This window comes from Phasianus colchicus, chromosome 1 (genome assembly GCF_987193195.1).
Source record: "Phasianus colchicus chromosome 1, bPhaCol1.hap1.1, whole genome shotgun sequence".
NCBI lineage: Eukaryota > Metazoa > Chordata > Aves > Galliformes > Phasianidae > Phasianus > Phasianus colchicus.
Genome location: NC_143436.1, coordinates 19,486,737 through 19,502,831, shown reverse-complemented (window position 1 = coordinate 19,502,831; position 16,095 = coordinate 19,486,737). Strand labels below are relative to the sequence as shown.

General features: G+C 39.1%; 1 protein-coding gene across 11 annotated transcripts in view; it reads left to right on the top strand.

The window, feature by feature from the left end:
• Positions 1-293: 293 nt before the first annotated feature.
• Positions 294-16,095, top strand: part of BRD1 (bromodomain containing 1) — a 57,571-nt gene continuing 41,769 nt past the window's right edge. For 2 of the 11 annotated variants that reach the window (XM_090136611.1, XM_090136605.1), the window contains exons 1-3: positions 299-689; positions 1,449-1,490; positions 4,853-6,233. In XM_090136611.1, coding sequence (XP_089992737.1) covers positions 4,867-6,233 — 1,367 coding nt within the window. In that variant the 5' untranslated portion in view covers positions 299-689; positions 1,449-1,490; positions 4,853-4,866. The other 9 variants (XM_090136617.1, XM_090136563.1, XM_031614673.2 and 6 more) reach the window with 9 other exon arrangements.

Sequence of the window (16,095 nt, the reverse complement as noted above, 5' to 3'; positions counted from 1 at the left end):
GACCTGGTTTTGCAGCCCTGACCTCTGCTTCTCCCTCCTTTTCCGTTTGCTGCCGTTTGAATACCCCTGCGTTGAGGTACTTAAACGTGCGCTGAGGCGCTCTGGTGCCGCCAGCGCGAGTGCTGCCAGCAGCTCCGGGCCGCGCCTCGCCGCCCCGTCCCCTGAGGCGCAGCGCTGCCGCTTCCCGCCCCGTGCCGCCCGATGCCTCCACCAGGCCCCGCGCAGCGCTCCGCCATGGAGGGGCGGGGACGAGGGGAGCGACGGCACAAGGCCCCGCCTGGCGGCGGCAGCGGCGGGGCTGGGCGGTGCCTGGCGCCCTCACGTCCCTTCCCTCTCCCTCCCCCCCCGTCGGCGCAGCGCTGTGGTGAAGCCGCATTGTTTGTGCCGAGGGGGGAGGGGAGCTGCCGAGCCCGGGGAGCCGAGCGCCGAGCCCGCAGCCGGACCGCGATCTGCGCCGCGCCTCACGAATGCGCTGTGCCCGGCGACGGCAGCAGCCCCGTACCCAGCGCCGGGTACCCGCCGCCGCGGGCAGCGCGGCCCCTTCAGCGCCCGCTCGCCCGCCCGCGGCCGCCGGACGCGGGAGCAGGCGGCAGCAGCGCCGGCGGGACCGCCGCCATTAGACCGGCCGCAGCGTCGGGCGCAGAGGCGGAGCGGGAGGTCTGTCAGCCGCGCTCCGCGGCTCCCACAACGTGAGTGAAGCCGGGCGGGCGGCGTGGCGGCCGAGCCGGCCGGTCGGTCCGGAGACGGGAGGGGAAAGGGAGGAAGGGCGGCGAGGCCGGGCTCGGCGCGGGGGGACGGCGCGGAGGACGAGCGGCCGTGGGCGAGGCGGCGCGGGGGGAAGCGGAGCGCGGCGCTCTGGGGGAGGCGCCGCTGGAGCTGTTTTGTCAGCCGCCATATTGTGGGCCGAGTATTTTCGCGGAGGGGAGGGAGGCGACTGTTGGGAAGGGCTGAGATGATGGGCCCGGGCAGGAACCATCCTCCCGGGGGCCGGGAGGGGGGAACGCCGGGGCCGGGCAGGAACCATCGGGCGGAGGGGTGTGTGCGCGCTGCGGGCTCCCTGGGCGTGGGCAGGAAGTGCTCGCGCAGGAGCCGGCGGGGGCGGACCGTGGGCGTGGGCGGCCGCGCGCGGGGCGGCCGTGGGGCGGGCAGGGCCGGGCAGCGGCTGTGGCGGGACGGCGGGCGGGATGCGGGAGGCGGGCGGCCCGCGCTGCCTTCCCCCGGCTGGGCCCAGCCGAGCCGCCGCGGACGCCAATTCTTTGTGTTCCCCCGAGGGCAGTGCTCCTGCCCCGCCGCTCTGCCCTGGGTGGTGTCTTCCCCGTATGCAGTAAGCGGTGTTTTCCTATCCGGCCTCATTGTCTGGGACTAAAGAGCATTCCTGTGTCTTTCTCTTTATAATGGTCTGCATGAAAGTGTCCATTGAGAACGGCATTCCCTTTTCCTTTGAGCAGGGGATGCGGGGACCCGAGGCGGTTGGTTTGAAGAGGAGGAAGGTAACTGGGACAGAAATTGACAGGAATTTGTGATCAGAATTGCGGGCTGTTGTACTTTTTCTGTTGGCTTTAGCTCTCCTGCATCTTAAAAAATATTTTGGCCTCCTAGTATGCGTTCTGCACGAACAGCTGTCTGCGTGCACTCTTGTTGGCGAGGGGCAGTGCCGGCTGTGCCTCTCTGCCCAAGCAGCTGATGGAGCGCTGAGGAGGGAGCTGCAAACTTCCCTGTTTGATCTCTGTTGTTCTGAAAGGTTGAAAAGTGCTAAGAATCGCCTCCTTTTGCTGAAGGTGTGATATCGTCAGTATAGAATGGAGCTGATGTCATAGTCCAGAGTTCTTCGAACTTCTGTGCATGGTCTTCATTCCTGCGGGCCTGCAGGATGTTGGAGAGGGAAGAAAGGTGTCTGCTAATTAACAAGGAAAAGCAAAGCAGTTGCTGATCATGAATTCTGTATGCAGAAATGCAGTCATCCTTCAGAATATTCATAGGAAACTTGCTGGTACTTTTCTTCGAGGGAGGATGAAAGATAAAAAGCTGCCACTTCTTTGGCTTCTGGGACATTGAAGTTATTCATGTTGAAGTTTTTATGAAATCAAGCCAGTTTAGTACCAGTTCCAATTCTGTGTTTGCTCTGTTACAGTTTGTGTGGTATCCGTACTCCCAGGAAATTATCATTTGCTTTGTGATTTAGCTTTATTTATAGACGAGTGTTACAAGGAAGATGCTTAGATGATGGCTCAATCATTTTTTTAGCATTCTGATTCATACAGTTTGACATTTATGACAGTAATCCTAAGCAAGAATGTGCTTTCAAATATTTTCTTCCTGTTCTTTTTTGCCTTCTTGCAGCCATGCTTAAGAATTTCAAGGAGAGGCAGAGAGCATGGAAATCTAGCTTTCCATTCCTCTCCTCCCCCCCTTAATTCTGGCTAGGCTTGATAATTAAATGTGGACAAATAAGCACAGTTTTTCATTTCTGAAGGCTACTTTCCATTTCTCCCTCAGTAATTAGTTCAAAACTGCCCTCATGGACATCTTGGCTGGTTGTGTGTCTATTCATGGTTGTGGGGTGAGATACTCTAAAAGAAAACACAGACCTTTACATCTGGACAAAATTGAAGTTAAATGTGAGCTAAACACAATTTAAATGATCTGGGTTTTTTTTGTTTGTTTGTTTTTTGTTGGCTAAATGCGAGACAGGTACCAAAATATGCCATAAAATGCAACCACACTGACATGCTGTACATTGACAAATGTATTTGAGGTGAAAAATCTTCATTCATGCTGATAAACAAATGTAAATCACTGTGTTATCTTTCACCTCTGCATTACAACATCTGTTGTGAAACTGTGGAAACTAACTTCTGATTTCAGATAAATTGTTGTTGTTTCTGGTTTTTGAAACTTTTATAATAGTATTAGTGGATTAAACTTTTTCTGCAGTTAAAAAACGGTCTAACATAATCCTATGTTTTTGAACAGAAATAAGCTATTAAGTATTTCTTTCATACTTGTTTGAAGAGGTGGTAGGATCTTTTTTTATTCCTCTCTTGTTTATAAAGACGATCAGAAAAAAATGTGATGATTAAGCACTGGCTTTTGAGCTTGTGCTGTAAAAATAAGTACTAAGAATTAGGAGATACCTATACAGAAGTCAGATCTGTGAGTAAGGTGCTTAACTCACACATGAATAACAGGGAGCATAGATTTATTTTTTTAATTTCTTATTGGGAAAAGAAGACTGGTTTGAGAGCAGATAAGACTCTAAAGGGCTACTTTTAGTGCTAGCTGCCTGCATTATCTTGCCCTCCATTAAAAGAAGTTCCTTCAGGACTATGAGAGTAGACTTGCTGAAAGTGGTATCATAGACTGATTAAAAAAAAAAAAAGTGTTTTGCATATCAACCATTCTGGTCTTTGCTGTTTTCTTCATGAAGTAATTATACTGCTCTGACAATAATCATGCTTTGAGCTCTTGCTCTTTTGACATGTTAATGTGAGTAGAATTATTTTAACTAATAGAAGACATGAAGTGCAGAATTTCTGATTGACGAGAATTAAAATGGTGAAGCTGTAATAATAGTTTAAGTAGTTCATTAAAAATCAATGGTTTTTTTTTAATTAGTGATTTATCAGGGAGAGAAAAGGAGAAAGATAGAAGAGCCTTGTAGGCTTGAAATTAATAGTTCTATAATATTTTTTCAAACTTCATAGAAAAAGGAATGTCTTAAAGGGTGTAAGCATGGAAGCTCTCAGTTAGGATTTTTGTAATCAAATTGAGTTCCTGTCCTAGATACGGTGTTTCACAGGGAGGAAACAAGCTAGGTTTTTTGATATGGTGTGTGTAACAGAGGCTGACCTTACTCCAGTAGGTGTTTTGAAACCTGAAAGTTATGTCAATTTAATTGTTTAAAGAGCTTGGATTTGGATTGAAAGACTGGAATTTATTTACCTACTCTTTGCTATGAGGAAAACTATAGAATGGGTTGAGGGATGAGGGTGTGTATCTGTGTACATGCACACTCAGCTGCACATTTTGTATGTTTTCAGTATAAATCAAATTTACAAGTTGAGTATTTGCTAAATGTGCTCCATATTTCACCATGTTTTCATTATGAGCTGAATTCTGTTCTTGTCATTCTGTGCATATCACTATATTTGAAAGTTTTGACACTGAATGGGATTCAGCCTACTAACGTGGGAGTTAGATAAAAGAATAAAATGTGCATTGATTATAACTTTCTGGATATGGAGATGTTGTAAATCTTAAATACAGAAATTGTTTCTGTGAATGTGTAGTTAGGTTTAGAACTATAGACTCAAAAGAATTTTAGTTTAAAAAAGCTTTGTCAACTTTGGAGGTATGCATGTTTTTCTATCTCTAAGAATGGGGGTAATCAAGGAGTTGTTGTTACTATGATTTTCAGGTTGCATGGGATAAAGTTGTGGGGAAAGCTTACTTTTCTTCCAGGATTATGTCAGTTCTTTTGGAGGTGAGATCTGAAGGAAAAAAATTTTAAGCTGTTGAAGAAAACTGCACATACTCAGCAAATGGAAATACTGTATTAAAGATTTTCCTACAGTGTAACAGTTATCATTTTTGTCTAAGCATTTCTTATTATTGTCTTATTAAGAGTTGTTATAGTTAGCTCTTCTGAAGCATTTGTATATATGTACTGTGTACAGCTGTGCTTACTTAGATAAACTAGGTTTTTTTAATTTTATTTTGTTTCCTTTTCTGAAAGGTTGGACAGGTAGTTTGGGGGCAATAGAACTGAAGTTCCTTCTTCTTATAATAAAAAATCTAATCTTCTTACATAAATTTTCAGAGTTTATAATTTTAATTGTTACTCTCATTTTAGGGAAACATTACCAAATGAGGAGGAAAGGAAGATGTCATCGAGTATCGGCAACAAGGCATTCCTCTTCCCCATGCAGTATTAAGCACTCCCCCACACGAGAAACCTTGACGTATGCTCAAGCTCAAAGAATGGTTGAAATAGAAATTGAAGGTCGCCTACATAGGATCAGTATCTTTGATCCTTTAGAGATTATATTAGAAGATGATCTTACAGCCCAGGAAATGAGTGAATGCAACAGCAATAAAGAAAATAGTGAAAGACCACCAGTTTGTCTAAGAAGCAAAAGGCATAAAAATAACAAAGTGAAAAAGAAAAATGAAGCTCTTCCTAGCTCACATGGCATACCTGCTACAACAGCTCCTCTTCCAGAACCAAAAGTACGGATTGTTGAGTACAGTCCCCCTTCAGCTCCTCGGAGACCTCCGGTTTATTATAAGTTCATTGAGAAGTCAGCAGAAGAACTTGATAATGAAGTCGAGTATGACATGGATGAGGAAGATTATGCATGGTTAGAAATAATTAATGAAAAGCGGAAAAGCGATGGAGTGTCGGTTGTTTCCCAAAACATGTTTGAATTCCTTATGGATAGGTTTGAGAAAGAGTCTTATTGTGAGAACCAAAAACAGGGTGATCATCAGTCTTTAATTGATGAAGACGCGGTATGTTGTATATGCATGGATGGTGAATGTCAGAACAGCAATGTAATCCTGTTTTGTGATATGTGTAATTTAGCAGTACATCAGGAATGCTATGGGGTGCCATATATACCCGAGGGCCAGTGGCTCTGCAGACACTGTCTGCAGTCCCGTTCTCGGCCTGTAGACTGTGTGCTGTGCCCAAACAAGGGAGGTGCCTTTAAAAAGACTGATGATGATCGTTGGGGACATGTTGTGTGTGCTTTGTGGATTCCAGAGGTTGGATTTGCCAATACAGTTTTTATTGAGCCAATTGATGGTGTCAGGAACATTCCCCCAGCCAGATGGAAGTTAACGTGCTACCTCTGTAAACAGAAAGGTGTTGGTGCCTGCATCCAGTGCCACAAAGCAAACTGCTATACTGCATTCCATGTGACATGTGCTCAAAAGGCTGGTCTGTATATGAAAATGGAACCTGTGAAAGAACTGACTGGCAGTGGGACAACGTTCTCTGTAAAAAAGACTGCCTATTGTGATGTACATACTCCGCCAGGTTGCATACGGAGACCTCTAAATATTTATGGAGAAGCTGAAATCAAAAACGGTGTTTGTAGAAAGGAGGGATCAGTCAGAACTGCTAGGTCTACATCAAAAGTCAGAAAAAAGACAAAAAAAGCCAAGAAAACAGTTGTTGAACCCTGTACAGTTATGCCAACCGTATCTGCTCCTTATATTCCCCCCCAGAGGTAAGCAAACCATCCAAGTGAGAGAAAGCTTTACTTAATTTATCTGTTTAATTTTAAGCTGATGCTTTTAGATGGAGGCTTAAAAGTTTTTGTCCGTTTCTTCTATGTCTTTCTTAAACATCATGCTCAGAAGATTACTGTAAATTATGTATGTTGAGCTTCAGCAACAGCATGTTAAAAATGCCGTAACTTCTTTAAAGGAGTTAGTAAGAGCCCTTTTTTTTTTTTTTTTTTTTTTGGCAGACCAAATCATGTTGTTTGTTCTGTTGTTGTCTGCTGTACTTCTGAAAATTAACCACAGAATTCAAAATAGCGAATGTACTTGACCTTTATTTTAAAAGCCAGGCTCAAAGTTAACTGTGTTTTATAAGCTGGTAATCTGAACTTCTTTTCCTAACTAAAGAGTTCCAAAATGAAAAATAGATTTGCGTGTAGAGGATTTTTATACTGTTTTCAGTTTGTCTAACTTAAATATAAGAATGTACTATATGATCTATGCAGGTACAAAAATTCTTCCAAGAAGTATTTTCCTTGTGGTACAAAATAATTTCTGAGGAGGTTTTTCCTACATCTCCATTTACTTTTTGCAAATACAGTAGCATTTATGAAGAGTTGGGTGAATTTGGTACCCATCATACTTTAGCTAATGCAATTTCAGTTGTGTAACCCAACATGAATGTTCTCTCCCACACTTATGCTAGCAGATTTGTAGTCCTGTGACATTAGTACAATTTCTCTCGTTGAACTAAAACTAATGTGTGTGCAAAAGAGTTTTAATCTTAACACCATGTGTTTGCCTATGAATTTATCCTTTGTAAGAACTTCTGTTGATTCTTTTATTAGTGTATCGCAGTTTTCACAGAAGCTGTTACTTAAGTGCAAAATGTAAACATCAGAACTGAAGGACGCCCTTTACATTTAACAAGCCATATTTTTATATCTTAGCAGTGATGATCAGGGGGCTGGCAGATGGCTCTAGATCTGGTGAGGCTAGTGAAGTGATGCTTGAATGAAAAAGCAGGGATGTTTTAAAGTCTGTTTTCATATGTAATTAACAGAATTGGAACAGAATGATGGTTTTTGAATGCTTTTTATTTCAGGAGTTAAAGATTTTTGGAACGAATTTTGGTTAAATTAGCTACATTGTAGTTCGAAAGAGCAGTGTCATTTCGCTTCAGATTTCTGTCACTTAAACTGAGTTATAATGCATTTCAGCAGTGGAAATATATGTTTATGGGATTTAAGCAATGGAATAAAGCTCTGGGTTAGAAAAACAAGGTTTTGGCTCTGCTGAGCATTTCAAACATAATGCGCTGAGAAGCGTTAAATTGGACTATTGGGACTAAAACCAAATTTGTCTTTATTATTTGTTTTGTTTTCAGCATCTTCTACAGCATTGTATTTGTTTACCCCTTGAATTAAATTCTTACTGGATTTAATAACAGTACATAAAAAGTTTCTCAGTAGAGGCACCAGTTCCATGTGCGGGTTAATCGTGTAAGAAGCTCTTACGATACTATAAATAAACCATGCTTTTTGAAAGCTGGCTGCCAAGTATCAGGTAGTGAATGTTTAAAAACTAGTTAAATTAATCTAAACAGTGTTTTGAGATAGCAGTCCTTTCGTGTAATAAGAACTACTAATGTATGTAGGTACTTACTGACTAATTTTGTCAGCCTTTAGCTCCTTTAGTGTGATGTTTATAAACATCATCAGATAATTGCAATATTTTGTGTCATGGCTTACTTGGTAAAATTGAATTATTTTTGTTAAGTAATGCGCCAGTGAAGGGCTTAAGTTGACAGTTAGCAACAGATATTGTTATTAGAACTAACACTGTTGTCCATGGGAGAAAGTTTATAAAAACGATTTGCCTTTAACTGAATGAAGACCATCCTGATTGATTTTTATTTTTTATGTCTTCTTGCCAATGAAAGAACATGGACTAAATGAAAGTTGAGAATTGGAATGTGTATTCTTAGTTGTAACTTTGGCAATTTGTCCCACAGTTAACTTCTGTTAAAGTCAGACCCTGACACTGAAGGGATGCTATCATCAGAATTTTTTTAACAGTGTTTTTAGTTGCCAGGAACAGATATATAAAGACTGTTAATTTCTAAATTTCTCTCTGCTAAGAGATTCCATGTATGTTGAGATTCATGTTACTGCATACATGGATATTTGTTGAGATAATACATTTTAATGATGTTTTATATCAGAAATGTAAACAAACAAACAAAAAAACACCCATAGTTTAAAACTGTTTTAGTTTTTAATGTTATTATAAATTTACTGTCGTCATGCAAGAAGACTCTTTCTTAAATATTCTTTTTGATAAGAATACACTTAGTCCTGGGAAACTAATATCTGAATTAAAAGCAAAATAGAAATGGGCACATGAAAAGGTAAAGTTACTTTTCCTTTCCCAACTCTCAGTTGTCCAATTTTTTGTTCTTTTTTTGTTGTCTAGAAAAGCTGTGTGTTTGATATGGAATAGTTACACATCTATATACTAATAACGAATTATGTGGAACAGTTTGCATCTGTCTTCATTTAAATTGTACCTTTAATCTATTCTTAAATATGTGGATTTTTTTCTCTTTCCTTGGAGTTGGAATGTGATTTGCCTATCCAGAAAACTTTAAGAAGAGCAACTATTCACATTTAGAGAAGAAATGCGTATGCTCCAACTTTAAACACTGGTGCTTTTTCTTTTTCCTAAAAAAAAATGAAATGAATGTTGTTCTTGACATCTGTGAAGACTGAGGAATGCCCGGGGAAGTGTTTGGTTTGGTTTACTTTCTTCATCATTGATACCTAGACTACGTGTGTCCATGGCTGGTTCTTTAGAGATGGTAGCTGCAGTACTGCATAAATGCTAATTTGAACATACCTGCTTGGAGAAACTCCTCTTGCCATTTATGTTTAGTTGAAGGTAGTAGGAATATGTTTTGTTTCCTTATGTGTATAAGGAATGTATGTCAAAAACTGAACATTTAACTAACACCATTTTAGTAATTCTGTTCTCTGAAATGCCTGTGTTCATTTTAAGATACGTTAAAAACAATGTTGTAAAACGGTATCATCATTTCTATGCAATTTTTTTGTAACTCATGAATTTCTGTATCTACTTCTCTGTTCCTGAGATTCTGCTGAGTGGCTTTGAGACCTGTATTATTTCCAGTTACCATTGTTTCTTAGCAAATACCATGCTTGAAACTGTTCACTGTCAAATTATATAGGTAGTATCATGCCTTGCTTATGTGTAATGTAATTATATGGCCTTTCAGACTGTCATCTCAGAATTACTGAGCATTACATCAGAAGGTCTTAAATGGCAATAATAGATGAATGCTTCCTTCCACTCTCTTTTTTATTTCTGGGCATCCACTTATTATCTTGTGCCTCAGTTTTTCAGGATGTCTGTACTTAAGTGTCTACTTCCACAGATGCAGTGTGTCATGTTAGAGTGTTGAGGTGAATTTGTTGCTTTCTTCTTAGCAAGTTGCTTAGCACTTTGAGTAGACCACTGGGAAATTTCCTGGGTGGATATGATTTGCACCCAGCCTTCTTGGCTGTATAAGTGTTCTTCTTCTGTCAGAGATTCTATTCAATTCTTCTTTAAATATGATGTATTTAATTTTCAGTTATGCTGTATGGACAGTACTTGACACACTGACACAGTAGTCAGAGTGCAGGCCTCCTGCGGCCACCAGCTGATCTGTCTGGAAGCAGTGGCAGATCAGTTTTGCACCAAATGTGCGCGGGGCTCATACTTCACTGAATGGTATGTGGTGGTTGAATTGCACGTAGTTATATAAATATTTGAGTCTTTTTTTTTTTTTTTCTAATTAAGTATGAAAAGTGTTTTCTTTACATTTCAGGTCTAAAACTTCCAAGGTAGGAAACTGACTTTTATAGTTGAGTTGACAATCTAAGTTTTGCTTTCTGTTTGAGGTACCCTATACTGTCTCTCTACTCCTTTTCTTATGAATTGTTCCCCCTGTTGCTGGCTATCATTGTCTTTTTTAATAGCTGCCTTACCCTGTGAATAAGTTACAGTTTTTCACAGCAAACATTATAGTGTTTCTCTTATTCTCTAGTGCTTGATTCTGTAGTACAAATACCATCATTTTGGTGTAATCTCTTGATCTTGTATTGTTAAAGAGGTGTCCAAGATGTGTTTTATGCAAAACAAAGTCAGTATTAGTATTTGTGTCCTTGAAAAAATGTTGTATAATTAGGATTTTGTGGGCATATACTTCAGGGAAAAGTAAATAAAATGGTTAATCTTCAGTATTTTGGAAATACATACTGAGACCCTTTGTAATCTGCATCATTAAAATAACATTTATGCAGGTATTTTGTTAAGTGGAAGCAAATAGTTTGAAGTATATAGATACTTTCATTTTTCGTTTCTGTTTCTACGTGATATATATGTAGTGCCTGAAATTAAGAAAGCATTTGAAATGCTATATCAATGCAAAAACAGGTGTTTTTTTGTTTTGTTTTTGTTTTGTTATTGTTTCATAACTTATCCACTAGAACTTCATAACAAATAATGTAATGCTGTCATGGTATACTAGCCACAGGAATCTTCGTAGCCTCTAAAATGAAATATGGACCAGAAAAATAACTGGAGAGTGGTGAAACACAATGTAACCAGAAGGGAACATTTAGGAAAGTGTTTGAGACACTGTCAGTTTGTATTCATTGATGTTGCTTCTTAATCATGTATGTGGTGTGAGAGTTCTGGGTTTTAATGCATTGGTTTTCTCTGCCTTCTGGAAGTTTCTAAACATGGGGACAAGAATAAGAAATACTACTTAAAGTTCAACATTAGAAAAAGCATTGAGTAATACTTTGAGATTCAGTGTTGCAACAAAATTGAAGCCATATAAATCCAGGTATCTGTTAGCTATTTATACTTGAATATATGTGTATGTATATTTTCACACAATGATGTGGAAATACTTTAATTACAGGAGAACACGATGTCGCCTTATGGTTGTACCTAATAATTAGATGGTGGAACCACCTAGGTGTAAAGCAGAAGAGGATATAAGCAGTCATCATTTAGTTCGCTGATGACTTTTGTAGGACTGATTAACTTCAGAACCTTTTCTGATACATGTAGAAATCATCTTCTGAAGTCAGCCTACTTTTTTTCTTCACTAAAAGCATAATTTTACCCAAACCAGAAAAAGAGTACAAGAGTGATTGCTAGCTTTGCCTCAATGCTATTTACAACAAATGCTATTTAAAACCAATATGATAATATGATATAATGATAATAAAAGGCACAGTGGCATAGAGCTTGTGTTCAAGCCAGCTAATTTTCACTTTGGTTGCCTTACTAATGACAATTAGTACATGTATATAAGTAAGTACGACTTTTTAATAGGTTGTAAAAGTAAGTTTTCATTAAAAAAAATAAGGTAACTTGTGTATCTGACAATAAAAGTCAGATGTGACTGACTTCTGAGAGGCAGCCCTCCCCCTCCTCCTCATCTTTTTGGTGGAAAGGATGTCTCACATTTAAATACTTTCTTTTTGCAAGGGGGATAGAGGAAAAAACAATAGATATAGTTTCTTTCTTTTTTGTCTTTATTTCACATATGCAGAACAATGAAGATTAAAATAGAAAATAAATTATGTTAGATTTTTATTCAGGTGCATGGTTAGCATCCTGTGATCCTCCGAGTGTTTGATTTAGTTAGGAAGATTCAAAATTCATTACCTGAATTTAACAGTAGTAAAACTTCAAAACATTTCAAGTGGTGGTGTTTTGTTTTGTTTTGTTTTTTCCCCCCTTCAATTCTTCTGTGTTTCGCCAACTGTATGAACTTCGTTTTTGTGGCACTTAGAGAAGTGATGCATCTTTTAAGTACTGTACAAAAATAAGAATTTCAGTAGGAACTGTTTGAAGAATGATTTCCTGTATTTTTTTTATTCAGTAGTCCAAGTTACAGAATGCACAAGAATTAGTAAATTAAGTTTTCTCTTATTACAGAGAAAAGGTAGTTTTACTTGATTCTTTGATGCGAATTTAGCTTTTGAGATAATAGTTCAAAAACATAGGTAGTATGGTTGTGACAGATTAAAAACAAAAAAACAAAAAAACTTTTATTTATAATTTTAGCACTTGAAAAGTTACGACTGCATAAGTTTTTTGTATAGGAAGTGGTAAAAGTGTGATTTACTGAGAGTACTAAGGAAGTTTTCCTTAGTGGCAGTGTTTTGTTGCTGCTGTTACTGCTGAGTTTTGTTTTAGTTAGTTAATTTTGCTCACTTTGTTATCCAAAAGTTTGAAAAGTTAATTGTTATGGTAGGAACTAAGTAGCTGGTTATAACTAATCAGTAATTGGCCAGAATTAATGTTCATTTTCTTAATGCTTAAGTTCAGCACTCTACTTTCTTGTCCAGAGAAACTTCTCTAAGGTAATTGTGCAAGTAGAGGTACAGATGCTCAGTTTCATAATTTTTTGAAGCATGGAAAAGTGTTTCCTACATGTTCAGTCAAGTAACCTGAAGACACTTTGAGACTTCAGAAAGCGTACCTGTGAATAAAATCTGTATTATTAGATCTTCTGAGAATCTGAAAAAGAGATTGTACAGGACAAATTTATTAGGTAGATTTTCAAACATAAAACTTTGATGCATCTCTAGAAGTGGAGGAGTAGTTGGCAAGTCCCCAGAATTCATTCCAACTCCCAAAATAGAAACTTCTGTAGCTTTTTTTACTTTGTTTTTCTGTTAATTCTCTTCCAATTAGTGTCAGTGGAATCACTATTACCATCTGTAGTTTTCTTTCTTTCCCTCCTGCTTCCTGTGAGTCTCACTGTGTTCTGCAGAACTTCACTGAACAAGATTTGAAAGTTATTGAGTCTCCTCAGTAACAGTTTATTCAATTTAGAGTCTTTGTGTTTGGTTGTGACAGCTTTTAAAAACATATCTGCAATATTTGTATTTGAAAATAGGGGTATTTTATTTGCTCAGCAAACTGGGACTTCATTTTATTATCCATGGCTATACTGATTGGCATTTTAGTGATCCGAAGTACTGTTTTATGCTGGTCTTTTGCATGTAGCTTTAATGCAGCCATGATTGGTAAAGGAAGATATAAAATTACAGGTTGATGAAACTGGAGGCTCATGGGCCATATAGTAAAATACTACATTTAATGTATTATTAAAAATGATTGGGTTTAGTGGGTGTTTGGTCTTACTGATTCTTATGTGAAGACTTCGGCTAGAGTTACTGGAAAAATAATGTGCTTAGCTTTAGTATGGAAATTTTCTCTCTGATATAAATTTTTAAAACTTGAGGACAGAGAGATGCTGTAGAAGTCTTAAGATATTAGAATACTTAGAACTCTGTGAGGTTAGAAAGCAAGCGTGGTTGAGGAACTGTTGGAGGTGATTAATAGAAAAGTGGCAGTTTTCCTGTGTGAAACTGCTGCATGGTTAGTCACCAAAGATGCTGTTTTCACTCTTTCTTGTAACTGTCATAGCTACCACAGTGACTTGTAGCTGAAACTGGGAGAGGAAGGCAGTTGTGAGTAGGAAGGAGGAAGCCGTGACTTTGCTAGTATGACAGCAGCAAATTTCCTGGGTTGGAGAAAAATATATTAGGTACTTAGCTTAAGGAAAAAAAAAAAAAAGAAGAAGAAGAAACACAGGACTACATTTTACTGTTCACAACCTATTCCCCTTTGACCAGTGCATTGAGCACCACTGTTGGCAGGTTAGCATAGAGCAATTGATTAAAAAGAAAGATCTCACTGAAGACACTGTGTATTAACTTCCAATTTAATTTACATTAATTTAGTCTGTCTGACATTTTCAAAATGAAACAGTTTTTTCTGGTGATCCTTTTGATTCTTTTGTTGTTTTTGTAAGTGTGTTGTAATTAATGCTGTAATTTACTCTCAGACTATAGTTTCAGGCTTCGAAAGCTGGTGTTGGAAAGCTTCCATTGAAAAAGTACCTCCTCTTTTTAAAGATAAGCAGGGGATTGTAGACTGCTTTTCCATTGTGTTTGTACTGCACGTGGCAGTGCTTTATAGTTGGATACAAATGGGACTGGGGGAGGGTACTGTATCAGCTTTCCCATTTGTCTGTGGCACCAATACAGCAGTTCTGAAAAATGTTCTTATACCTAGTTTTGGAATGTGAGAAGTACAAAGAGTATGCCTGGTGGTGTCAGAGCATCCAGAAGGCTGCAGTGGTCAGAGTTGCTTGAGAAAATGGCTGGTCTGGGGTGTCAGTTCATGTATTGTTACTGTCAGTTTTATCAGCTTGAAACTGAGTACTTCTGTTGTATGACCAGTTACCTAACGTACAAATTGTCATGGAATCACCATTGGTTCTGCTCTGAGATTAGCATAGTTGTGTTAATTGTTTAAATATTTAGAAAGGATAATGTTTAGTATTTAACATGGTCCACAAGGCTTCTTGGGCATTTCGTGTTAGCAAATTCCCTTTTATTTAAGAAACACAGACAGCAAGGACAATTCTGATCTCTTTTGCTTTCTTTCTGTGGTCACTGTAGCTGTGACTTTCCCTGAGATATGTAAGGTCAGTTACGATTTAGGAGGTGATACTTCTGGTATTATCTTCCAAATGTGTGTTCCTACATTCCCATCATTGTGAGATCTCTGAAATAATAATCTTAGTTTCTTTGGCAGTCCCAAAAGAGATGATACAATAGAGGGGGAAAAAAAAGAAAAGCCTGTTCAATGTAGTGAGCCTTGTCTATTATTTCTAAAGCTAAATCACTATGGGATTTTGTGTAGTTCTGGGAGGTAACCTACCTTTCACTGTAAGTCTCACTTCTTTCTGGGGAATCTGACAGTGCTACTAGGTAGTCCTGTCTTTTGCAAGTCAGATCCTGCAAAACTACTGACTCTTCTAACTGATCTCTCTTACCTGCCCCAAATAAGTAAGTTTTTTTGTGTGTATGTTATGGCTTTTTTGTTTTTTTCTTTTCACACTCTTCAATAATTTAACATCTCTTGGGGCAGAGTGGTCTGAGTGGAGTGTACAGCAAGCTCCTTGAAGAGGAGGATTTAAAAAATTGTTTGAGAAACTACTTTCAAACTTTCAGACTTTGATTCTAGAGCATGTAGTAGAAAGAGAATAGTTAAAGTTTGGTACATAACACATGCTTAATTTCATGTGAGTGTTCAAGTTCAGCACAGCTGAATGTATCTTTGTGAGCACGAGGCAGACTCTTTCCTGGTGGGGAAGTTATGTCAAGAATGGGAGCCTCAGAAAGCATTAATTGTCTTTGCTACTTCTAGGGTTCTACAGCAGAAGGTATCCTGTCTTATTTTTCCCAAATGTTTGTATCATCTGTCGTCTGAAGTGTTTTGGATAGTGGAAGTCTTCATGGAAGCATCTATCTAAGCAAAAAGCTGATCACAGGGCTATGCTATAGTTAGTGGGATTTTAGGGTATAGCAGCAGATATAATGTCTTGTTGTATCATTCAGATAATCTGCTTTGTGGAGGCTCTTCGTGTGGAAAACATCTGACCTCTGTATTTTGAGAAACGAACAGGTGATTTGCAGTATTTGCTACTGCTGAAGCCTGGTGTCTAAATGAAATACGAGCAGCCAGTGTTTGGTTTTATTTGGAGCGTAGGAAGAGTATAGTAGATTGCTAAAGCTTGCTAGGTAGTTTTTGCAGTGAATTACCTTCTATTTGTTTGTATTTTGAGTGCTGGATATCTTCTGCAGGCATCTCTCCTGAGCTTATTCTAACACTTCACTATCATAATTATCTTAGAAAAGAATGGTTCATTATGTGAATGGGAAAATGTACTCAAAGCTGTAATTATAGATGTTTGGTTAGTCTTGC